This window comes from Tiliqua scincoides, chromosome 3 (assembly GCF_035046505.1).
Source record: "Tiliqua scincoides isolate rTilSci1 chromosome 3, rTilSci1.hap2, whole genome shotgun sequence".
Taxonomy (NCBI): Eukaryota; Metazoa; Chordata; class Lepidosauria; order Squamata; family Scincidae; genus Tiliqua; species Tiliqua scincoides.
Window position 1 is genome coordinate 10,500,043 of NC_089823.1, and position 26,498 is coordinate 10,526,540.

The 26,498-nt window shown below is 46.2% G+C and overlaps 1 protein-coding gene across 1 annotated transcript in view; it reads right to left on the reverse strand.

The window, feature by feature from the left end:
- ME3 (malic enzyme 3) overlaps nucleotides 1-20,380 on the reverse strand; it is a 107,944-nt gene extending 87,564 nt beyond the window's left edge. Inside the window, exons 1-2 of the mRNA XM_066619332.1 lie at nucleotides 20,247-20,380; nucleotides 19,442-19,676 (exon numbers count right to left, since the gene is read on the reverse strand). Of these exons, the coding sequence (XP_066475429.1) occupies nucleotides 19,442-19,676; nucleotides 20,247-20,293 (282 nt within the window). The 5' untranslated portion in view covers nucleotides 20,294-20,380. The remainder of the gene's footprint in view (nucleotides 1-19,441; nucleotides 19,677-20,246) is intronic.
- Between the last annotated feature and the right edge of the window lie 6,118 nt (nucleotides 20,381-26,498).

Below are 26,498 nucleotides of genomic sequence, written 5' to 3' on the forward strand. Positions count from 1 at the left end.
ATATAGGTACATGAAGAGCTTTAAATATATGGAAAGTCACAGAAGATGGTTTATTGATTTTAAACATTTATATTCTACTCTTTATCTCTACTCCTAGGCAGCTAAGAGCCTAATGCCTAATGCCCCATTTCCCATAAAACACTGGAAATATTTTGAAATCACTAATTCCATGGAGCCAGAATAGCCTTGTCTCCTAAATTATATACCCCAAAAAATCTACATGGAATTCTGGATGTAGTTTATCTATACTTTAAAACCAAAACACATACAAAATGTCTGGGCTGGAGGTAGTAGAAAGATAAGGAAATACATTATATATTAGACCAGTGGTTTCCATACTTTTTAGCATTGGGACCTACATAAAAGTGAAGTTTCACTTCATAGAGGTTCAAGCCTCTGTGTCTATAATGGTGTTTGGGCAGCAGTGCTCCCCTACAAGTAGCTTGTTGTTTAACCCTTGATGCATTGCACATCGCCTAATCTGCCTTGTCAGTTTCATGACCCACCAAAAACCTCGTAAAACAGGGACCAGCTATCTTGCATATTGCTAATCCCAGGGCAGACCCCTGCCGAGGTGAGCAATTGTCTTGCAATCCCTCTTAAAATATCACAGACCTCCACCCCAGAGTTTGCTTCCCATCTGAAAGATCCAGATCCCCTATCATGATGAGTCTTTACCAGTTACAAAGTGGGACAGAGTGCCTATTCCTTTAACCACTGTATAAACTACTTGGAAATTTTGGCAGGTGCAGCTCAACATAGAAGTGTTTAAAAAGCTGCACCTGCCAACATTCCCTCTTCTATACAATGGTTAAAGCTATGAACACTCTGTCCCAGTTTGTAACTGGTAAAATGAAGAGAACAGTCTTTCGCATGACCTACCAACTACAGTCATGATCTAAAAATAACTCCAGGAAAAATACCCTGTTTATAATTATTATAATCATAAGAATTGCAATTATAGTTATGATTGTGGCAATAATTAGCAGCTGAATGACCTTTCTCAAAGCAGTTGGCAGTACTAATGCTTAAAATGATAAAGGCCGAAGAGTGATACAGTATGAAAAAAGAAGTCTCAGGAGGTCCTTCCCCCACCATTCCGGCTTGGCTTCTTCCTGGCCTTGCCAGAGGTCTGATCATATCCCCAAACCAAATGCTGATTCAGCCTTCAGTTTTGCTCCTTCCACCCATGCTTGAGAGTGGCTGTGGTCTCACAGTGGCATCGCATCTGCTTACACAGCAGTACAATGGTCTCTGGCCCTCTTACAGGTGGAGGTTTGTATACAACCAAAGAGTTTGGTACAGTCCTAACAGTTCACAAGCATAACCCATTGGGTGGGTGCTCTGGAGCACTGGTTTTCAAGCTTCCTACCCCAAGGGAACCCAATTCACATGGATTTCTTGGCAAAGGCATCTGAAAGATGAGCAACTGTCCTGCAATTCCCACAGACATATCACAGGCTGCCTCAGCCCCAAAGACTGCTTCCCACATTCCTGTGGGTTTGCCAAAGAATGCTGCTGAGACATGGGAAATGACATCGCTGCGTCTACAAATATGGAAACTGGTAAGAGTAGACACTGATCAATGTTTTGGACACTGGAAGATCAATGAGCAACTGACCTTTAAGGGCATCATTCAGAACTCCCCCACCCCAGCAAACCCTGGATCATCATCATTCCTTCATAGACATGTGCCACCCAGGCTCCATGCAGTTTTGTTGCTCCCACTTCTTCATAGGTTTAGAGCAGGGGCATCAAACATAAGGCCCACGGGCAGGATGCGGCCTCGGAAGCAATTTATCTGGCCCCTGTTCTAACTGGGCTCTCTTATAGCTTGAAAGTATGAACAAGATTTGCACATTATCTCTTCTGTCATTCACAGCTAACGGGTTTCTACGTGGGAACAAAGTGCTTATTCCTAGCCATTTTCTGCTTAATGATGTCACTTCCTGCTTAATGACATCACGTCCAACTCTCAGCAGGCACCATGAACGCTATTTGACGACACGAAATGAGTCTGACACCCCTGGTTTAGAGCATTGTTTCTCAATGTTTGTCCTCTGCCGTACCACTTCACACGATCCACCTATTTGAAGTACCTCCAGAAGTAAGTGGTGATGACATCATTGCCAGTTACTTCTGGGTTGGGAGGCCAGATGCGACATGACAAACACCAGTAAGAGGCCCAGGGTGGAAGGGAGGGCTTTTTTTGAGTACGGAAAAGCATGCTTTGGAGACTCCTACCGCTGTTGGTTGAGCCACGTTCCTGGCCTTGCAGCCATGTGGCAGGTGTCTTGGGGCTCTGCGAGTACCACCAGACAGAGGCATCACTAGGAGGGTGTGGGAGGTATGGGCCACATCAGGTTACGCACTCACCTCATCAGGGTGTGTGTAACTGCACAACTGGCCAAAATTTTTAAAAACTTGGTATTTTTGAATAATGCCATCATGTTTTATATATCATTCGATGTGTAATTTCATGCAGAATGCAATGAAATGATCCACATCAAAATATCTATCAATAGTTATAGCCAAAAAACCAGTGGGGAGGGGCAATGGTACATCACCATGCTCACCGTGTGGGGCACTGCCTGCCCACTGCATGGGAGGAGGTCCATCAGGGGCAAGACACGCTGACCTCCTGCACAGGGTGACACAAACCCTAGTGATGCCCTGCCACTAGACACCAACTCAAGTACTACTGGTGGTTCCTGTACCACCCAGTTGAGGAACACTGGTTTAGAGCTCAATTCTAGCCCTCAACATTGGCAACAATGCAGCCACACCAAGGAGACACGTATTGCATCCAGGGGTGGGGGAGCAATCAGGAGGCCTGAGAGAGGTAAAGAAAAGCATTTTTTTACCTTATCTCTCAATAAGTCTCTTGATGGCAGTGGGTCTCTTCAAACCTGTATTCAATCACTGGTGCAAGTCCACATTATTCTGTACAGGCGGACCAGACCTGGGAAGGAACTCGAGATTTGACATGCATCACCACTGCCAATCACACCCCCATCCTGGCCTTAAACTGCCCTCCTCTCTGCCCCCATCACTGCCTTGTTCCACACACCCCCTTCCCCCATTCCTCCACCCCTCACCTCCTCCAACCCCATGCGCGCTTAGCTGCTCTGGTGGGTGTCCATGGGTTTGCCAGTGCGCAGAAGGCCACAGCAGCCTCCCCACTGCACTTGTTGGTGGAGTTTGTTTTATGACAGCCGCAAAGCAGCTTCCACCAGCACAACATTAGTTACGCCGGTGGTGAGGAGGGGGTTAGGATTGGGACATTAGTCCTGCAGAAGATCAGAGCCAAGCAGAAGTTCTCCACGGGGCAATGTTGAACAATGTGCGCTGCTACCGTGTTTCTGTAAATAGTTTCACCATCTGGAGAGTACAATAAAAGAAGTTATTTGGAAAGAGTTCTGGAGTTATCTGCTTTCGTTGCTTTAACAATCTAGCAAGACTGCAGGCCTCTGACCACGGGAGCCTGGCCTGAATGGAATGTTTTATCAACTGCTGGGAAGCTATTTGGGACGTCTTTTATTACGGCTTTTTGGTTTTGCGCTGTTGGTTGTTTTGTGCGTTTAAATGTTTTTAGGCTGTACAGAAAATCAATTTGATGTTTTTCATTTTTATTTGCTGGAAGCTGCCCCAAGAGCTCATTGAAGCTCTGTTGAAAGGGTAGAAGATAAGAGAGGCTGTTGGAGATACAACATATACTGTATATGGGTGGAAATTTAGATTATTAAGATGTGAAGCTGTAAGTAATTAGAATATTCGACTTCACCTGTGCTACATTATTAGAGGTATTCTTTCTATTTTTAATAGTTTTTAATGTCTCTTTAATGTTATTGTCTGTTTTTCCCCCTTTTTTCTCTCTTCACTGTGTTTTTCCTTTCCTTTTTTAATTATAAACAAATGAAATTAAACTGGAAAAAAGAAGCTCTGTTGAAAGGGTAGAAATGAACAAAAAGTAGCCTTGACACCAGACAATTATCTAGCTGAAACACGCATCATAAAAGATAAAACCACAGAGGCATACTGGATACCACAGGTTCAAAAATAAGTGTGACCTACACAGAAGCCACTTCTGTACAGGAATTTACATTGACTGTGTGATGATCCTATAGACATGTACAGAAGTACAGTCGCCTTGTGAGGTCTTTAATCTACAAGGCAGGATGTACACCTTTTAAATAAAATACCTGCAATGTGAGAGCACCAAGAAGCTGCAAGCAGTTGTGGCTCTCTAGTGTGCATGAACAGAGACTGCAACAGTAATTGTAGGACGAAGGGGTTTTGTACACATTTCTCCATCAAAGAGATCTTTGCTCTGAAGTCATCCATTCTTTGGGCCAAGTTCTTGCCAAAATGCACATCCCCAGCAAGATTCAAAGACCATGTGTAACCTCAGGAATAACCTGAGTTATTCCTCACAATGGTATAAAGCCCTAGTTTGTGACAAGCAAATACTTGACAGATTCTTCAAGATTTATGTGCTTGTTTTCTTACATTCATATCCCTCATACCTAGCTCAGGGTACCATACATGCTTCCTCCTCCTCCTCCTCTCACTGCCAACAACCCTAAATTTGTACGGCTGAGAGATGATAACTGCCCCACGGCTACCCAGTGAGCTTCATAATTGAACTCTGGCCTCCCCAGCCCTTGTGCAACATTCTCACCCCAACACACTACACTGTGAGGGGGAATTCCTGGAGGTCTTTTTCAGGTAAGGAAAAATTTGTTCTCTGGCCTTAGGGTAAGCCTCTGATGCCCTGATAGGTCTACTTGAACCTGTACCAGCAATTTTAATGGTACATGTCTAAGTGAACCCAGGCAGGTGGATCAAGGCTAGGAAGGGGAATAAGATATTGGTGAAGTTGCTGCTGCTGCCTCCTTCCTGTCCTCAACACCCCACCTCTTCACCCCAGTCTCTGCCCCATTCCTCTCCCTCCCCTCCCCTCCCCAGTCCACCCACCCACCGCCCACCTATCTGCACTGACGTACTGGTGCCAGGGTTTCCCAGAGGCCACTGGTGTGTGGCCGTGGCCACTTGCCACTTTTGGCAGTGGCCTGGCACTGCAGAATAGTGGGTTGCATTTTGTGACCGCTGTAAAGCATACTGCACTGTCAAAACACGAGTTCCACCTGTGCAGTGGACCCAAAGGATTGGGCCATAAGTGCAAATATAAGTGAAAGAGGTGGGAAAGAATTAGACAACAGAAGCAGGCAGGCTCTGGAATGGGGGTTCCCCAACGGCTTCAAAGTGAGAAAGAAAACAGAAAACCCAACACTGTGGCCTGATCCTGGAAGGCAGTCACAGGAATCCTGGCTTAAAAAAAACCAAATGCCATGTGTGGCATCTGTGATTGCACATGACGCAGGTTTTAGAGCATAAATAATAAACAAGCCTGCATGTGTATTTCATAAGAGGGGACCAAAAGATTGCATCTACCACAAGCATCTTTAACGTCAATCGTGCGGCTGCAATTCACAGAACTGGATCGGATGATGCAACACGAGCTGAATTTGGTGGTGCAACACAGAGACACTTTGGAAACACTCAAGAAATATCTGAGACATTTTATTGCCTCTTCGTGGAGCTATAAATGTCTCCCTCCCTCTTGCTTGCAGTCTTTTCATGCTGTCACACAGCAAAGAGCAAAGATCTTAAACCCTAATTAATCCATGACGAAGACACCCACCATTTGTAATTTGTTATTCCCGTAATCCCCTGGCCTGCAACTAAATTTTTAACAGTCACCCTGCTTTGACTTGAGCAAGGCCTGAAGAGCCAGCAGCATGGGTTCCATTCATCGACCCACTCTCACATAAGCCAAGACGCAGGTAAGGGGTTATTTAACTCTTCCTGTCCCTGTATGAACTTAGGCTTAGATAAATGCCCACCTATCAGGCTTGGTGCAAATGTTCACGCCACAGCCCTAACAGAAAGCAGTTGGCTTTCAGAAAGCCTACTGTCTGGACAGCCCCTTCCCTCCCATAACCAAACTCATTTGACTAAGTCAAAGGAGATGAATACCCCTGTAGGAAAAACCTAATCAATGTCACAAGGGACTTGGCTTTGGAAGGAACAAGACTGCTGAAATCTCAGTTTTTTCTGGCATCATTTGGAAACTCATTTTGCAATGGCACCACATATCACTCTCATCCACCCAGGCAAAGCTGTCTGTTTGCCAGCCAGCAAACTGGAAAGTTGATCTTCCCCAGAAACCTGATATACTGTCTATAATTTCTGCAAATACAAAATATCCTGTGGCAACAGCACTAGTTAGAAATAGGTATTTAAATGTCTTAGTGTATCAGAAACTCTGATGAACGTGGTACTTTTCTTCCTAATTGTACACATCACTGTTCCTGTACCCAGAAAATGGGTCAACCTACAGTTTCCTACTAAGCCAATATAAAGCCAGAATGGAAAAATGTGCTGGAGGGCTGCCAGAACCAAGCTGCGAGGGGAGCAGGACTGGGGCAAAGGGCTGATTGCACTGCACACTACTAATTATCAACAGTATTGAGGGTTCAGGGGTCACCCTGGCCAATCCCAGATGTCACCTCTTTCAGCCAGCTTTTTGGAAAGAAAAAAGCTTGGGCGTTCCAATCATAGAATTCCCACCGCAGTCCAGTTTGCAAGTATCACCCTGCTGCTATTGTCCAGGGCAGTGTTTCTCAAATTGTGGGTCAGGGACCACTAGGTGGGGTGGTGAGCTGATTTCAGGTGGGTTCCCATTCATTTCAATATTTAATTTTTAAGATATTAGATTTAATGCTACCATGTTATGTGATTGCATTGGGGAAATGTTACAGATCTGTACTTTTAACAGGCTACTCAGTATATGCTTTTAACAATGATGGTAAATGGGACTTACTCCTGGGAAAGTGTGGGTAGGATTGCAGCCTAGGATTGCTAAAAATTTTCCTGCTTGATGATGTCACTTCCGATCATGACGTAACTTCCGGTGGGTCCTGACAGATTTTCATTCTAAAAAGTAGGTCCTGGTGCTAAAAATGTGAGAACCAATGGTCTAGGGAACCACAGCAGTATCTGTATCAGAGCTTGACTCCTTAAAAGCACTTACAAAGAATTAGGAAAGAGCTACTCTAGCAAAGATTTTCAACATTCTCATGGCACCGTGACCTATATGATCTTCTCTGTGGCCTTTCCCTCTTGTGATGACACGTCTGGCTTCTAGGAGAGTCGTTCGGGTCTCTGTTTCTAGGGCAACTGTCTGTAGTAACAAATTGCCTGTCCCTCTTCCTCTGCTCTGCCCAACATCCTAGTCCAATTCTCCCCATTGCCAAATGGTGGCAGGGGTGTGAAGGACAGCCACCAAAGAATGTGATTCTTTGCCTTGGCTTTGAAAATTTCACAATCACATTGGCCGGTTAGACACCCCCACCCCCCTTCCTTGCAGAAGCAGTCAAATATACATTACAACTCTTGGACAGATGCCCAGGGCGTAGGAGAGGGGGGTAAAGGGGGTAATTTGTACCCGGGCCCAGAGTCAGAAAGGAGACCCAGGAGCCAAAGAAGGGGGCCCAGAAAGTTCCTGGAACCTGACATTTTCCTGTCTCACCCGATCTCACTGCCTGTGCATAATGCTGGGGAACAACCACGTGCATGCAGTGTTTGCTGCTGCAAGCCATGCACACCAGGTCCAAGAATGCATCCATGACCTTCCTTAACACAGTATCAAACCTGGGAGGAAACTGGTCTGCCTCATTAGCTCTTTGGCTTGTGGATCTTATAACCACGAAGGAGCAGCTCCGGGACCCAGCTGAGGGGCTACAGCTGCTGCAGAGGTTCATTTTGGTCCATTCTAGTGTGAACCAAAATACAAAGATACTAATTTTCTGCAATGGATTTTATATACTTCAAAGATTTTGGAGAGACTTCGGAGTGTGTCTGGTTTTCAATATTACTTTATCTAGCTGCCAATGCCACATGGTTGGGTAGACCTAGGCTCTGCATCAAGAAGCCTAGTAGACCTGGGCTGCAAAGATTATTGTGGCTATTTGCACCCTCCCCCTGCCCTATTTTGCCCCCCCATTCTGCCTGCCCCCATTGCCCCCTCCCCCTTTGGGAAGGGGTCCAAAAGAAACTTTGTATCCCCCCGATAAAATTCCTCTCATAGGTCCTGCAGATGCCTCCCTTAGCTTTTCTCCTGAGAATGGAGAGGAAGCAGAAATATTCTGGGGTCCTTGTGGCCGTAAAAATATACCCATACTAAAGTGAAATACTTGACAATCTGCAACACAAAAAAAGTGGACCAGCTTTTCTTCTGCCTCTTCTTGGCATTATGCCAGTGGTGTAGCTAGAGGTGTAGCTAGTTTTGCAGGGAGTCTCACCGCAGCATGCGAGAGGCCCCTTCCCCTCCCCTTTGGAGTCAGGCGTACGCCTTCGTTTTTGTGTCCAGTTCTGGTCGCCGCATCTCAAAAAAGACATAGTGGAAATGGAAAAGGTGCAAAAGAGAGCGACTAAGATGATTACGGGGCTGGGGCACCTTCCTTATGAGGAAAGGCTACGGCGTTTGGGCCTCTCCAGCCTAGAAAAGAGACGCCTGAGGGGGGACATGATTGAGACATACAAAATTATGCAGGGGATGGACAGAGTGGATAGGGAGATGCTCTTTACACTCTCACATGACACCAGAACCAGGGGACATCCACTAAAATTGAGTGTTGGGCGGGTTAGGACAGACAAAAGAAAATATTTCTTTACTCAGCGTGTGGTCGGTCTGTGGAACTCCTTGCCACAGGATGTGGTGCTGGCGTCTAGCCTAGACGCCTTTAAAAGGGGATTGGACAAGTTTCTGGAGGAAAAATCCATTATGGGGTACAAGCCATGATGTGTATGCGCAACCTCCTGATTTTAGAAATGGGTTATGTCAGAATGCCAGATGTAGGGGAGGGCACCAGGATGAGGTCTCTTGTTATCTGGTGTGCTCCCTGGGGCATTTGGTGGGCCGCTGTGAGATACAGGAAGCTGGACTAGATGGGCCTATGGCCTGATCCAGTGGGGCTGTTCTTATGTTCTTATGTTGTAGCGGATCGGAATGGCTCGGAAAGGGGAGGTGGAGGGGCCGCTTGCACGGGGCGGTGCGGCTCCCTGCAAAACTTAGTGCTTTGTACCCCCTCTAGCTATGCTACTGCATTATGCAACATATATTTCCAGGATTTATACAACCCACTCTTTAGTAAGCAAACAAAATAAGTTCCCGAGGCAGTTTGCAGTTAACAAAACAGCAAAATCCTTTTTTCAAAAGAAGTCAAACAATTAAGAAGCAGTTTAAGATTGTTTCAAAGCAATCAACTGGCAAAAGATGTGTTTCCATTCAATTTCAATTAATTCTCAAATAACTGACCACTGGAAACATCACTGTTCAGTTTTGCAAAGCTATGCAGTTTGTCACTGAATAATTCTCAACTCCATTCAATGGTTCTCAAATCCAAAATTTTAAAAAAGAAAAGAATGGCCAAGTGTGCATTCTATTTGAGCTGCAGCATAGATCTCTTTGAGCAACAATTGTAGGCATGCTTTCTTGGGTGTTTCTATGATTCAGTGGGACTTGCTTCCAAGAAAATAGGTTTGGGATTAGGGAATTAACCACAAAGAGCGCATGGATCTTAAACCCACCATCTCCACCAACTCCAGGGCAAATCAATTGGAAATAGGAGTGTCTTGTGATGTAGCCTCAAGATTTTAACCACTTGCCGAAATAGTCACACCCCAATTCAGAGCACCTTGTGGCTGGTTCACACTTGGCTCTTACTGTCCCCAAGCAACTGAGTCATTACTCAATCTCGGATGAAGTGTAAACACAGCTGCTCAGGTCTTAATCCTGCCAAGATCTCCAAGAGGCTTTCACATTACACAAGACAGTTCCTTTCTTGCAGAGATTTGAGACCTCTTTGCTGACCTGAGCCACAACACGGGGTGGCTCATACAGGCTGCAGCCCCCGTGTGACAACTGGTGGGAAGGGAACATGTGAAATCATCTTTTCGCCTGGCCGGAATCATACAGAAGTGACAATTGTATAAACTGGGGTTTCTTCCACATGGGGTTACTCACAGCTTCAGCATAATTTGCATGGTTGTAGCAGCCATCTTTAAAATTCATGGGGGAGGAGAGGTTTGGAGGAGGAAGCCTACATGAGACTATAAAGCAGGACGGTTGTCTGGGAAGGCCTAATACATGGCTAGGTGCAAAATAATGACTCAAGGGGGAAGTCTATAGGCACTTGGAATTAAGAACAGGTTGTTTCCAAGTCAGTAGTGTAGCTAGAGGGGGTGCAACGCACTAATCTTTGCAGGGAGCTTCACCGCACCGTGCAAGCAGCCATTCCTCCTCCCCTTTGGAGCCATTCCAGGCTGCTAGAGCAAAACGGAGGCCACTCCGGGCCGCTACAGCAAAACAAGGGCTCCAAGCATACATTCAGCCCAAGAATTTGTTTTCAGTACCGCAACTGAGTTTGCAGTCCTTCCACACAAACATTCACTTCTGGTTTTTCCCCCAAGTTTTGTTCATTTCAACGTTCTGATTTTAAAAAGAGGGTGAAAAGGTTTTTTGGTGTTGCTATTGTTAAACTATTTGGAAACAGAAACCCTTGCAAATCCACTACAAATCATGCAGAGCTCCAATCAACCTTCCAACCTTCGACTACAAATCACGCAGAGCTGCTAGTAGATGTCCAATCAACCTGCCATCCACTCCTCCTTTAAGTTAATGGAGCCTATGTGCCCATTTGTTTAACTTATACAAACATGTCCCCTTGCTTATTATGTATGTATTGCACACAAAATCCAAAATGAGATATGTTAACATTAAAATATGGAATCTTTTCCCTTTTTATACAAGCAAAACTATGAGACACAGTTAAATTGTGAACACACACTCCATTTATTCATATGTTTTTATTTGTGGTATTTTTATCTTTTAATTGTACACCACCTTCAGCATAGGAAAGACACTAACTAACGAACGAACGAACGAACGAATGAACGAACTAACTAAAGCCAGCCAGCCTTCGGGTAAGGGAACAAACATTCCCCCACCTTGAGGAGGGTTTTGTGCTTGCCCTCCCACCACAGGATATATCGCACACCCTGCTGGCATGGCTACATCAGTGCTGGAAAGATGGACAGGATTGAGCCCTTAATCCTTGTACCATCCCATGAATTCTTTTACCAAAAAGGTTCTGCAGAAACAGATCCTCCATTGTGTGTCATCTATGACAACTCAATCCACGCTCCTCAACAATGCGCTCTGAGCCATTGGAGCTTGGCCCACCCTAAATATGGCCCCCACTGAAAGGCCAACATTCATCCACCACAAGCACTGCCCACAGCTTGGAAAGGAAGGACAAGACTCCATGGGTCATTTAGTCCAATTTTTAAAATTGCATAATGAAATCATTCTTGGTAAACTGAGATGATTAAAAAAAATCTTAAATTTTTACACAGCAGCAACAAAAAACTTTTTTAAAAAATGAACATTGCATGCATTGATTCTTGGAAGTTACCAAATGATAACGTTACGATGTTTTTTTTCCAGAGAAGGAGGAAAAAATACAGAAAGTTAGCAATTCCCAATAATCCCTAAATTATGTGCTGGGGCTTTTAAGAATGCCTTGAGGGAACTGACAGTATGCCATGAGAAATAGATTAAATAATTGAAGGCCCCTGGGAGCTCCATGAATGCAACCACAGAGTATGCCACATGCTGCATCTTTTCATGATTTCCTACAGTGCCTCTGCCTCTTTTCAATCATTTTCCATTCAGGTTGGTTGACTCTGCCAAGTCTCTGTATTGGGTAGAACCGGATCAATCAATCACCCAGTGAAGAGCTAGAACCACAGAACACACTCTCGGGGGAAGATGCACAATGCTCAACCACATGGATCTGCTCTGGATCAGAGCAGTGTCTCCTGCAGAAACCAAAGGGGTGACCTCTGCTAACAGAGCTTCTTTTCTTCACTGACCCCTTCAGTTGCTGGGTGGTGGCTCACACATGGCGATGACGTCATATGTCATTGCTAGACTTCCCAGAACACCGAGCTCCAAGGAGCTTGGCTTTGTTTGCCTTTGCGTAGCCATGCGGGTGCAAGAGGGTAAAGAGAAATCTATGCAGTGGTCCAATCCAGCTGCTATTTCCTCAATAAAAAGAAGCATGGAAGCCCCAATAAAGCATCCGAAGTAATCTTTCATTTGATCCACAGTCCTGCAGAAAGCAACTGGGTAGTGGCGTAGCTAGAGGGGGTGCAAAGCTAGAGGGGGTGCTGGGAGCCTCATCGCAGTGTGCAAGTGGCTCCTCCCTCTCCCCTTTGGAACCACCCAGTGCGAAGGGGAGGGGCTGCCTGCACGTTGCGGTGAAGTTCCCTGAAAAACTTAGTGCTTTGCACCCCCTCTAACAACACCACTGGTAGGCACCACCCTTTGCTAACACACTCTTTCCACAACTCCCCCTTGCAGCACAAATTTCTTACTTGTGTGTCTGCCTTTAGCACCCTTCCCTCTCCAATTTACTCTCTACAATTCGTTCCGCTTGCCTTGGCTTGTTCATACTGTTCTTATTCAGGGCTTGACCCCATGATAACCTCTTCTAGAAGAGAAGCTTGGGGGGTCAGTTACAATGACTGCAAGTTCATGTTTTGATAGTTTGATAGGCCTCCTGTTGCTGAATGGGAAAGGAAAGGAAAGAGATCCCATTCAAAACACACCTGCCATTCTGGCTGCCGTGCCACTTAGACTTTGCTTATATAAGGAAAGCCCTGCTCCTGATGACTTGGGTTCACTAAAACAACTGTTAAATCCTTTCACTCATGAGCCCACCAACACAAAGTGCAGGCTTATATTACATAGAACCACTAAGCAGGACAGCAAGCCTCCTGGTCAACCAATGGAACTACTCTAGAGGCTTCATTACACAGTCCTGTGAAATTTGCACCCTAGGTAAAGCTAAGTTCTTGATCAATTTTTTTCATAAAATTTTATAATTAATTATTTTAGCATTGTTGTGGTGTCCCCTGGACTGCAAGGCTCTGGACTGCAGAGTCTCCTGGACTGCAAGGAGATCAAATCAGTCAATTCTACAGGAAATCAACCCTGATTGCTCATTATAAGAACATAAGAACAGCCCCACTGGATCAGGCCATAGGCCCATCTAGTCCAGCTTCCTGGATCTCATAGCGGCCCACCAAATGCCCCAGGGAGCACACCAGATAACAAGAGACCTCATCCTGGTGCCCTCCCTTGCATCTGGCATTCTGACATAACCCATTTCTAAAATCAGGAGGTTGGGCATACACATCATGGCTTGTACCCCATAATGGATTTTTCCTCCAGAAACTTGTCCAATCCCCTTTTAAAGGCGTCTAGGCTAGACGCCAGCACCACATCCTGTGGCAAGGAGTTCCACAGACCGACCACACACTGAGTAAAGAATTGGAAGGACAGATGATGAAGCTGAAGCTTAAATACTTTGGCCATCTCATGAGAAAGGAAGACCCTTTAGAAAAGGCCCTGATGCTGGGAAAAACTGGAGGCAAAAGAGAAGGGGAAGGCAAAGGATGAGATGGTTAGAGAGTGTCACAGAGGCAATGAACATGAATTTGGACACACTCCGGAAGTTAGTGGTAGACAGGGGGGGCCTGGTGTGCTGTGGTCCATGGGGTCACAAAGAGTCGGACATGACTTAACAACTGAACAACGACAGTGTTCCTCAAAAGAAAGTTGTCTCAACCATTTGCTAATAGACTATGCCTTATTTCCGAAATTAGATGTAATAGGGCAAAACTGGTGCATTTTTTTGAATCACTGCCCCAAATATACCCAGGAATAGGTCTAACTTTTAAGACAGAAAAATGTGTGTTAGCCTGTGTTATGAATAACAATGCCTTTAGCACCTGTTACATACTTTATTGAGCTGAAAGTTAACTCACTTTTCAATCACAAATCAGCTGACAAAATATTAAAATAATTGCAATCAACTGAAAACATATAATACACAGCTGTTGCAATTAATGGTTTTTGTGGTTGATGGTTTTTAGGGCTGAGCAAAGTTCTTGGGGGGGGAACTTTAGGGTCACGTTTCTTGGGAGGGAAAAAGGAGAAACAAAACTAGCTTTTCATTTTGTCTGGCTTCCCCTTGTTCAGCAACACTATTTTTGGGAAAAAAATTGGCATCCAAGAAGACAAATGCACTGCCCTTCGTAAAGCCCTCTCCTTTGCCCTCCAATTACTAATGCAAATAGGGCAGCAAAAATGGGGGGGGGGGGCATTTTACTCAAGCCTATATGTGGCATCCCTAGCTTGCTTGATGCTCTATAGGGTTTCTACATCTACCATCTAAGAACCTCAACAACTATCTCAAGTTCAGTAAAGTTCATCAGTCAGCAATGAGATTCACACAGTGGTGTAGCTAGAGGGAGTGCAAAGAACTAAGTTTTGCAGGGAGCCTCATTATGTCATGCAAGCGGCCCCTTCCCTTAGGAGCCATTCTGGGGGGGGGAGGAGCAAAACAGGCATATGCCCAGAATGGCTCCGGAGGTGGAGGGCTGTTTGCACACTGTAGTGAGGCTCCCTGCAAAACTTAGTGCTTTGCACCCCCTCTAGCTATGCCACTGGATGCACACCTGTTTTTTTGTTAAATTATTCTAATGCATGAGTTCCTATACAGGTTGCTAGTCTCTTCCCAAATGTAAATCAAAGTGCTATATGTCTTGGGACTCAGGAATATGAAGCACCACATGAGTCCTCCCACACAGAGTCATCTTTTCTGGGTGATTTAATAGGTTGGGGGAGGGTGCTGACTGCAGAAAGATTTTCTCAGTCATTTTTGGGGGGGTTCCTCAGGAAGCTTCATGCTGTCCCTAAACATATATCTTTCCAGGCAAAGGCATTTTTAATTTACCCAGGACTTTTAAAATACCTTTAAATGTTCATCTCTTCTGTTATCTTTCATTTACATCTCTGCTGCTTTAAATGTGTTTTTGAAATGTTTTATTTGTTTTTTGTTTTTTGTTTTTTTACAGTACTCTGATTGTCTTGGAAATGGCAACACTGAAAACCTAAAAGTTCTAAATAAATAGTACATGTTGGGAATCAGTGGCATAGCTAGAGGGGGTGCAAACCACTAAGTTTTGCAGGGAGCCTCACCCTGCAAGCGGGTATAGTCTAACAACGCCTACTGCACTTGAATGTTCAACCAGAACTTCCCTATATGGATGCAGTAATCCAAAATGCCTGGTGACACCAATGACTGATCCCTCAGAGAAAGCAGGGATGGCTGCCCATTGGCTATAAAACTCTAGAGCAGTCATTTTCAACCACTGTGCTGCCGCACACTGGTGTGCCACAAATGGTCTGCAGGTGTGCCGTGGAAGTTTGGGGGAGGGTTATTTATTAGTAGGTCCATTGAGAAATGTGAGCATGGCGTGCCTTGTCAATTGTCAAAAAACCAATGGTGTGCCTTGACAATTTTAGTACCTTGTCAGCGTGCCGTGAGACAATAAAGGTTGAAAATCACTGCTCTAGAGAGAAAACCCACCTATGTGCAATTTCCCTTATGCAGCACTGGGATGCTCAGTGCACATTGTGCCCATTCCCTTGCTGTCATGAGGATGCTGGACTGACAGCCTGAAGAACATAGATTAAGGGCACAATCCTAACCAGGTCTACTCAGAAGTAAGTTCTATTTTGTTCAATGGGGCTTACTCTCAGGAAAGTGTGGTTAGGACTGCAGCCTAAGTTAAACCATACCTGGCTTATTTTGCATCAGGCTTTGTTTATTTTCAGTTTGCTTTGTAACCTCCTCGACATTAAACCTCTCCTCACACTTTATTATATTAACTGACCTCAAGCTGTGCTTGTTCCTTATCACCTGCAATTATCTTCTCTGTAGTTCCAAAGCCTTGGAACCCCCTTTTAATAAACTCCTTATATTTTTATTGCTTTTATCTGCCTGGTATCAGTTCATTCAGTAAGGGTGGATTGAGGCGGGGGGAGTGATTGCCACAAGCAATGTGATTGTGACTCCCCAGTCTGGAGTGCTAGTTAACACAAAGTTTGAAAGGTTGAGCAGATCTATGCTGAGTTTGTCACATGGCAAAAACAACAGCCTGATGCTTGCTTTAAAATGAGCCGAGCTCACAGTCCAACCAACGCCTGCCATGCCATTGATAAACGTAACATGCCACCAGCTTTGTGTTACTGCTCTTTCTCTGAACTTCAAGATCTTGGCAGAATACATGAGCAAAAAAAAACAAAACTCTCTGAAAATCTAAGTAAAAGCACTGAATAGATGAAAAACAGTTCTACATTTTCAGAGACCTGAGACAATTAATATACTATATGCTTGTAAAGAAATTGTGAAATAGTGGAGCCAAGATTTACTGATCTGCTGAGGTGTGTAATTTATTCCTCATCATGCATACAGGTGTACATTCAAGAGAGAACTATTTTGGATAAGCAATTCTAATGTTAGTGATGGCTGATGAACCGTACCAATTTGGAGATTGCTACTGAGGTTTAAAGTTTATTGTTGCTTCCAGTGCCATAGCTAGAGGGGTGCAAAGTACTAAGTTTGGCAGGTGCCTGAGCAGGCCGTGCAAGCGGCCCTTCCAGGCAATGGGAGCAAAACGGAGACGTTCACCCCTGTTTTTCTCCCATCGCCTGGGATGGCTCTGAAGGGGAGGCAGAGGCATCACTTGCACAGTGCATTCAGGTGCCCGCAAAACTTAGTGCTTTGTACCCCATCTAGCTACACCACTGGTTGCTTCCTTTTGGTGGACAATGTGTGTGCGCGTATTGTTTTTGAATTGCAAGCCCCTTGGAGCAGAATAAATAAATTCCTTGTAGCAAAATATAAATAAATAAATGAATTAGAGCAGTGGTTCTCACACATTTAGCACCGGGACCCACTTTTTGGAATGAGAATCCGTCAGGACCCACTGGAAGTGGTGTCATGACTGGAAGTGACGTCATCAAGCAGGAATATTTTTAACAATCCTAGGCTGCAATCCTATCTAGAATTAAGTCCCATTGACTATCATTGTAAAGAAAGAATATGCATAGTAGCTTATTAAAAGTACAGGTTTGTAACGTTTCCCCAAATGCAGTCCCGTACTATGGTAGCATCAAGTCTAATCTATTAAAATAAAATATTGAAATGAATGGGAACCCACCTGAAATTGATTCGCGACCCACCTAGTGGGTCCCGATCCACAGTTTGAGAAACACTGAATTAGAGGACAAAGCCCATCTCTCAGAGTTCATCTATCACTGCAGAACTTAGAAAAGATGTGACATGCTGTATTTGGAAAAAGCTGACCATTTAGTATTATGCCAATACCAAATCACGCTGATTTTTTTTTAAAAGATGCTGACTTGTGGACTATACATCTGCAATGCTTGCAATGGCACTTCTCCAAAAAGATAGAGAAAACTTCAAGCCAAAGTACATAAATTATTCCTCCTGCAGCCAACCAGATTTATAGTACAGCCAAAAGAAGTCTAAGAAATGAAAAATGATGACTAAGCTTAGTTCACACACACTGCAGAGGAGGAGGTCAAAGTATTCATGGCTTGTATCACTTCAAACTACACGGGGAAGGAAATCACATGGTGAAATCCTTCCCCACTAAAAAAAAGTCCTTGCACATAGATTAATGTCAGGCAGAAGGATTCTAGTCTAGCTTTCTCCTTTGCTCCCTGGTTTTGTTCACACAGGGAACCATTTTCAAGAGGAAACATGGAATTCCTCCACCTGCAATCTAAAATGGTAGAGTCCTGGAACAGTTTCAGCATCACATCTACTGCTTGTGTGAAGTCTGCTCATAAACATGAGAAGGGTCAAGGGCTGTGGAGACCCCAAGACTATATACCATTAGTATATGTAGGTCAGCACTATGTAGGTCAGCACTAGATATGACTTCAAGGTCTTTTTCTTTTTTAAAGGGCAGCATCCCCCTTTGTGCGTTGGGTCCATGATATAGGGGAAGGAGGGGTTTAACCTTTCCCCCCTCCCCATCACAGTCGCAATCCACTTTGCACCCAATACATGAAGCTGCTATTATTGTCCCTACAACTTTTTATCTGTCACAGTTAACAGCAGTTTCTGGGGACAATTTAACTTGGGGAATCCAAGCAGGGCAAAGGATTAATTTACCTACTCCCTACAATTATACAAATTACTCAAATGTGAATACACACATGCCAAGCATCAAAACTTGTTATATAAATTCTTAACAACCAAGGATAAAAAGTCAGCAACAATTTTGGGAAGGAAGTAACTGGCAACACAGGACACCAAGCTCAACAGAAGGTACTTCCTATGCAATTCAAAGCTGGTTTGCTTAGAAATATGTTCCCTTGCCATTGTGCACAATAGGGCATATTCCCCACTGTGGGTGATTTGCCCTGCAGTCTTATGTCCCTTTCAGTCTTCTCTCCAACAGACCTCCATGGCAGGAAGAATTATGTGAACCCACTCAGAATTAACATCAGAATAATTCATCTACAGATATGAATTATCTGAGATAGGGTGTGCATGTCTATACTAGCTATTTACAACCTTTTTCGTGTGATGGCACACTAACAGGGCACTAAAATTGTCAAGGCATACCATTAGGTTTTTTTGACAATTGACAAGGCACACCGACGGCCCTATTAATGAATGATCCTCCCCCAAACTCCTGTGGCACACCTGTGAAAAATACATGGCACACCAATGTGCCACAGCTCACTGGTTGAAAACAGCTGGTCTATGCATTTTATTATATACCTTCAAAGCCAATTTGGGACACATGAATCTGCCATGTACTGAATCAGACCACTGACCCATCCAGTCCAGGCTGTCCTCTCCAGGGCACTGGTCTTTTTCATTACCTGCTGTCTGATCCTCTTCCATTGGAAACACCTGGGATTGAACCCGGACCTTCTACATGCAAAATCAGTGCACTACCACTGAGCTATGGCCCCTGCTCACATTTCAAATGTCAGTCAACAATGGAGCCCGTGGAGCCCCAAGAAAGACCCACAAACTTTCTTTCCAGTGAATACGCTGTAGTCAAAATACACAATATTTACTTCTATATTATTATAAAATAATAATTTTATATCGTATTACTATTGCTATATTTTCAATATTATTAATCATCATTCCCTTAGTAGGAACCAAATTATTGCATGAGTGGAAAAGCAGCTTTGGGGAATCAAACTGACACCTGGGCAACAACCCATTTTGCCATCGGTGAGTACGAAATGTGGCACAGTGTTCAGGAAAGTTTTTGTTCCATACTTCACTTTCTTGTGGTATCTTGCTGGATAAAGTTTACAGCAGCCAGATCAAGACAAGGCACCCCAGACAAGCAAGATGATGGCCCACGTTATTCACAACAGCCTCCAGGCAGTCAAGGGTCTAACCTTGTTAAGGTGGGGGTTCCTGGTGATGTCATAGCCCCTCTTTTTGAGTCCTGTGGCTTTGCAGGGTGAATGATGGGCTTCTCCGGAGTGGCAGCTTCTTTTCTGGGGGGAGCTGGGAAGCTGGAGCCTCTGCACTGCCCCCAGCACCCGAAGAAGGGGGCCCCCACTCCTGCTGAATCCTGGCAGCAGCATCATGTTCTGGCGCACACCACCAGCCGGATGCCCTTTGCCTGATCTGTTCAAACAAGAGACACAAGAGGTCGTGACAGGTGGTGGGTTCTGCCAGCACCAACACAGGGGTATTTTGGGGGGGGGCGGAATCTGCTTGTGAGGGTTCAGCCAGCACCAACACAGGGGGATTGGGGGGAATCTGGTGGGGGGTTTTCTGCCAGCACCAACACAGGGGAATTGGGGGGGATCTGGTGGGGGGTTCTGCGAGCACCAACACAGGGGGACTGGGGGGGATCTGGTGGGGGGTTCTGCCAGCACCAACGCAGGGGGACTGGGGGGGGATCTGGTGGGGGGTTTTCTGCCAGCACCAACACAGGGGAATTGGGGGGGATCTGGTGGGGGGTTCTGCCAGCACCAACACAGGGGGACTGGGGGGGGATCTGGTGGGGGGTTCTGCCAGCACCAACGCAGGGGGACGGGGGGGATCTGGTGGGGGGGTTCTGCCAGCACCACCACAGGAGGATTTGGGGGGATCTTAGTAGGACTGAAGTGCTCCTCCTCTCCCCCAACCCTCATATCCCCTCCAGCCCCAGACAACAAATGCAAAAGAAACCAACCCCCCAAGCGGGCTTACTTCTGCCTATGGTTCTGGGTCTCCCCACTGCAGGGCTGCCTTCGCATCAGCTGCCCAGTGCATCCAGGAGCCTGGGAGGAGGAGGCGCCCTGCAAAAGCGAAAGCAAACCCCAGGAAGCAGATCAAGGGAGAGGCTGGTAGCAACCTGGAGACAGGCTGCAGCTGCCGCTGAACCGACAGCGCCTCCGCCCCCTGCCCGGCGCGCCCCCGCCCCTTGCACGGGCTCCGGGCTTGGCAGTGCAAGAGGGAGGGGAGCTCCTGCGACCTCTGCCTGCATCGCCTGGCTGCGGAAGGGCAGGCAGGAGAAGCTCCCCGGGGCTGCGAGCATCGCCTGGCAGGCTCTCCAAGGCTGGGAGTGCAGCAGCAGGTCACAGAAGAGCCCTGTTGAGGGATGAGGAGACCAAAGGCCGGTGGCGTAGCTGGGGGGGGCAAAGCACTAAGCTTTGCAGGCGCCTGAATGCGCCCTGCAGACGGCCCCTGTGCCTCCCCTTTGGAGCCATTTCAGGTGGTGGGAGCAAAACAGAGGCAGAGGCAGGGAGGCTGATGCCTCTGTTTTGCTCCCCCCCCCCCCCCCGTGGCCTTGTTGTTGGCAACCTTCAGTCTCAAAAGACTGGTATCTCGCTCTGAATGGTGGTTCTGGAACAGCGTCTAGTGCGGCTGAAAAGGCCGATTCGGGAGTGACAATCCCTTCCACGCTGGGAGCAAGTGCAGTCTGTCCCTGGTCTGTCTCCCTGGCTATGGGCCTTCCTTCTTTGCCTCTTTGCCTCAGACTGTTGGCCGAGTGTCTCTTCAAACTGGGAAAGGCCATGCTGCACAGCCTGCCTCCAAGCGGGCCGCTCAGAGGCCAGGGTTTCCCAAAGGCCTGCTTCAGCAGGACAGTGAAGAAAATCCCAAACAAGGTTGGCGCAAGAACACAGCCCTGCTTCACTCCACTTCGGATGTCAAAGGAGTCTGATGTGGAGCCATCAAAGACAACAGTGCCCTTCATGTCCTTGTGGAAGGATCTGATGATGCTGAGGAGCCTGGGTGGACATCCAATCTTGGGGAGAATCTTGAAGAGGCCATCTCTGCTGACCAGGTCGAAAGCCTTCTTGAGATCTATGAAGGCTATAAAGAGTGGCTGTCATTGTTCCCTGCATTTCTCGTGCAGTTGTCTAAGGGAGAATACCATATCAGTGGTGGACCTGTTGGCTCGGAAGCCACACTGCGATTCTGGATAGACGCTCTCTGCAAGTACCTGGAGCCTCTTTAGTGCAACTCGGGCAAACAGCTTTCCTACAACGCTAAGGAGAGAGATGCCAAGGTAGTTGTTGCAGTCACCCCTGTCACCTTTGTTCTTGTACATGGCCCCCATGCCGAGAATACCCCCCATGCCCAGAATGGCACCAAAGGGGAGGTTGAAGGTCCACTTGCACAGTGCATTCAGGCACCTGCCAAACTTAGGGCTTTGCACCCCCTCTACCTATGCCACTGCCAAAGGCCTGTCTTACTGTGAGGCACCTTGCGACCATCTCCCACAATGGTCCACCAGCCACCTCTGGGAAGCCTCTAACATGCAGGAGAGAAAGGCAGGCTCGACTGCTCCCCTGCAACCAGTACTCAGAGGCCTGCTGCTGCTGTTGAACCCAGAGGTGGCACATAGCCACCCCCTAACTTCTGCCAGTCATTGAAAGTCTTGTCCTTTTTTGAAGATGCCCAAGGAAGTATCCCTTTGAAGCCATTCCAGACTACTAGAGCAAAATGGAGGTGTTGCCAGAGGGGGGAGGGGACTCTGAAGGGGTGGGGGAGGGGCTGCTTGCACACCATGATGAGGCACCCTGCAAAACTTAGTGCTTTGCATCCCCTCTAGCTACGCTACTGGTCTGCCCTATTTCTCCGGCCTATTAGTGCAGTAGACAGTGGTTTTCAAGCTGTTTGTGTGCCGTGGCACATTGGTGTGTCACAAATGGTCCACGTGTGTGCCTTGCAGGAGGGTAATTTATTAGTAGGGCCTCTGGATATGTATGCCCCCCCAGCCAGCTGCATGGTGTGCGTTGTTATTTGTCAAAAAATGGATGGTGTACCCTTAACATTTTAGTGCTTTGTCAATGTGCCGTGAGATGAAAAATATTGAAAATTGGTGCATTAAGAGGTACTGGCAAGGCTGGGAAAGTAGAAATTGCCATGCTGTAAAGGGCATCTGAACTGATTTCTACCAAGTGGGATTGTACAGAAAAGGCTAGGACGCATAGTGTGAGAGATGTGCCCCTTCCTACATTGCCTGTTCTCTCAAGAACACTTTCCAGAGTTCCTTCATTCCTACCGGCATTTCCTAGGCTGAGGCTGTGTTCGCTTTTTGGTTAGAAAATAGCCAGAAGAGAGGTTGCTAGCATGCCTCTGGCTAGAAGCGCAATTCAAGACCAAAAGACAAACCACACACAAACTAAACAGAAAATAGTGTCCAGCCCAAAAGTATATGGGGTCTATAATAGAGGTGCAGAGGCTAGACCACCCTGTCCCCCATTCCGAATCATTGCAGTGGAGGAGGCCACGGTTTCTAACACCAAGCATGCAGGAAAGATTGCTGGTGTGGTGACAGTGGCGTAGCTAGAGGGGGGTCAAAGCAGTAAGTTTTGCAGGGAGCCTCACTGCAGCGTGCAAGCGGCCCCTTCCCCTCCCCTTGAGAGCCATTCCAAGTGGTGAGAGTAAAACAGAGGCGAAGGATAGGGTAGGGGGAGGTGCCCCTTGCATGCTGCAGTGGGGCTCCCTGCAAAACTTAGTGCTGTGCTCTCCCTCTAGCTACACCACTGCATGGCGATTGTGGTAGAAGATGCAAAACATGACCCTATCGTGATAGGAGGGGGTGAAACAACTCTCTAGCGCGTCAAGCACTGGAATCTGAAGAAGACTCAGCCAGAAAAAGGAGGAACTCTGGGAGTGCAGCTGGGAGGGTCAAGCACTGTATAATAACCAGGGGCACTGAGATCCCAAAGGGAGATCCCAAAGGGAAGGTAAAGCTGCTGATAGTGTAAACCATTGCAGAACATAAATGAATTAAACCTCTGGTCTTCTAGGTCCAAGGGGGTGTGTGTGAGAGAAGAGCCAAAGATCAAGAGGGCACCAACCTAACTGCAGCTCCATTAGCCAGTGGGGATAAAACCCCAGTTAAATTGTAGATCATTTTTGAACACATTTATGAACACTTATTTCCCTGTGCCTGTGTATGCGCTGCCAGATCTTGTGAGATTTACTGGAGCTGATCAGAGCAAGTAACACAATCTCTGAACACAGTGTGCTTCGGCAGTTGTTAAACTATACACACTCTCCTGGGAGTAAGTTCTATTGAACACAATGGGACTTACTGTAAAGGACTAGGGACGTCCCACCTCCATCTGCACTTGCAGTTACAAGTGTTTGGGATCTATTGAGCCATTCCACCCTCACCCAGAGCACACACCACTCCAGAAGTCAGAGTAAACACTTTGGTAATAACTGAGGTTAGTACATCAGAAGTTGCCACCCACACCATAATGGGCTTCTCAAGGGCAACTAAGGAAATGTCAGTACACTCATTGCTACACAGAAATCAAGAAAGCTAGCTAGATCTACGCTATTTACAATACTACCTACAGGTTACGTTGGTGCCAGTAGACATGCATAGGATTGCACTGTAGGACCTTGACACACAGAGATTTGTGCTTCCCTGTGTGACATGAACTGTAGATCCCAGAGTCCTTTGTGCATAGGAGGGAGAGCGCATGGAGCATGGGATGTGTGAGGGGGGGGAAGGGGGCAGTGATCTAAGCTTGTACTGGGCCCAGGAAAATAATGCATGCGTGCTGCTGGTTCTCAAAATCCACTGAAGGACTGATACAAGATCCTAGAGACTGGGAATAAAGTCCAAAGGGGCTGTGTAACTTATCTATATAGCCAATAGGGGTCCAGCCACAAAATATTGCTGTACTGGATAGATATCTCTCTTGGAATAACCATGGACTCCATGGGTTTGCTAAGGAGCAAGCTGTTAATGGATCTCATTGTTGGGTTGTAGTAGCAAGCATTGAACAGCACTTACATTCCCCTTCCCATTTCTCTTTTCCCTACAACTGTGTCCAATCTGGGCAACTTGTTAAAAAAAGTTTTCTTTTCAATTTTTAAATTTTCTTTCTGTTTTAGTTGTTGTTTTTGTCCCTCGTTTTTTTAAATAATATTTCAATATCTTTGTTAGCTCTTTTTTTCAAATAAAAAGCTTGTGTTTAGCTTTTGAAATATTGTGTTTATTTCCTTTTAACTTTGTGTTGAAACTTTGAAGAGCTATACTCCATCCTCCCTTTTTGAAAGTGTGCTTTGATATGTTAAAGGCGGAAATGGAAGGGACAGTGAAGCCTCTCTGGGAATGCAGCCTCGCTATCTGACTACCAAGTCAGGAAATGAAATGTTCAAAGTAGCGAGCTGTACCTGTGCAGTCTTAATGTTAAAGTTTTGAAGATCAGTGCTTTCCCTGCATTTGAAAGTGTGCTTCGATGTGTTAAAGGCGGAAATGGAAGGGACAGTGAAGCCTCTCTGGGAATGCAGCCTCACTATCTTTGACTTCCAAGTCAGGAAATGAAATGTTCAAGCTGCACCTATGCAGTCTGTTTAAATCATTTTGGGTGCTTTTCCGCCCCTTAGGGCAGCAATTTTCAGCCCTTTTCATTTCATGGCACACTGACAAGGCACTAAAATTGTCAAGGCACACCATCAGGTTTTTGACAACTCATGCCATGCTGCCAGTGGGGGGCTCACATCCCCTTTTGGTCCTACTAATAAATGACCTTCCCCCAAATTCCTGTGGCACACCTGTGAACCACTTGTGGCACAGCAATGTGTCATGGCACAGTGGTTGAAAATGCCTGTCTTAGAGAGTTTTAAACATTTAAAAAAAAATACAAGCATCTGGTGTCCGATGGATACTGAAGAACCACAGCCCTACCCCCTGATATAGCAAGAGGATGGAAATCCACAGTTCAACAGGGACACTTGGTGAGGCTCCTGTGCCTTTAACAGCTGCAGAAGGAGTGATGTAGTGGTAGTTGGCAACCTTCAGTCTCGAAAGACTATGGAATCATGCTCTGAATGGTGGTTCTGGAACAGCATCTAGTGTGGCTGAAAAGGTCAATTCGGGAGTGACAATCCCTTCCACACTGGGAGCAAGTGCAGTCTGTCCCTGGTCTGTCTCCCAGGCTATGGGCCTTCCTTCTTTGCCTCTTTGCCTCAGTCTGTTGGGCAAGTATCTCTTCAAATTGGGAAAGGCCATGCTGCACTGCCTGCCTCCATGTGGGCTGCTCAGAGGCCAGGGTTTCCCACCTGTTGAGGTCCACTCCTAAGGCCTTCAGATCCCTCTTGCAGATGTCCTTGTATCGCAGCTGTGGTCTACCTGTAGGGCGCTTTCCTTGCACGAGTTCTCCATAGAGGAGATCCTTTGGGATCCGGCCATCGCCCATTCTCACAACATGACCAAGCCAACGCAGGCGTCTCTGTTTCAGCAGTGCATACATGCTAGGGATTCCAGCTCGTTCCAGGACTGTGTTGTTTGGAACTTGGTTCTGCCAGGTGATGCCGAGGATGCATCGGAGGCAGCGCATGTGGAAAGTGTTCAGTTTCTTCTCCTGTTGTGAGCGAAGAGTCCATGACTCGCTGCAGTACAGAAGTGTACTCAGGACGCAAGCTCTGTAGACCTGGATCTTGGTATGTTCTGTCAGCTTCTTGTTGGACCAGACTCTCTTTGTGAGTCTGGAAAACGTGGTAGCTGCTTTACCGATGTGTTTATTTAGCTCAGTATCGAGAGAAAGAGTGTCGGAGATCAATGAGCCAAGGTACACAAAGTCATGGACAACCTTCAGTTCATGCGCAGAGATTGTAATTCAGGGAGGTGAGTCCACATCCTGAACCATGACCTGTGTTTTATCTTTTGGAATTGTGGAATACCAACCAGTTAAATCTTTGTCTGTTGCACATCCTTGCCACTTACTCGGCGGTTCTCAAACTTTTAGAGGCCTTAGAGCGGGGGTCTCCAACTCATTTCATATAGTGGGCCAAACAGCATTCATGGTGCCTTCTTGTGGCATCATTAAGCAGGAAGTGATGTCATTAAGCAGATGATGGCCAGAAAGAAGCACTTGGTTCTCACATAGAAACTCATTAGCTGCAAATGACAGAAGAAAAAAATGTGCAAATCTGATTCATAATTTCAAAGTATGAGTGAGCCCATTTATAATGGGGAAGGGCAGAGAA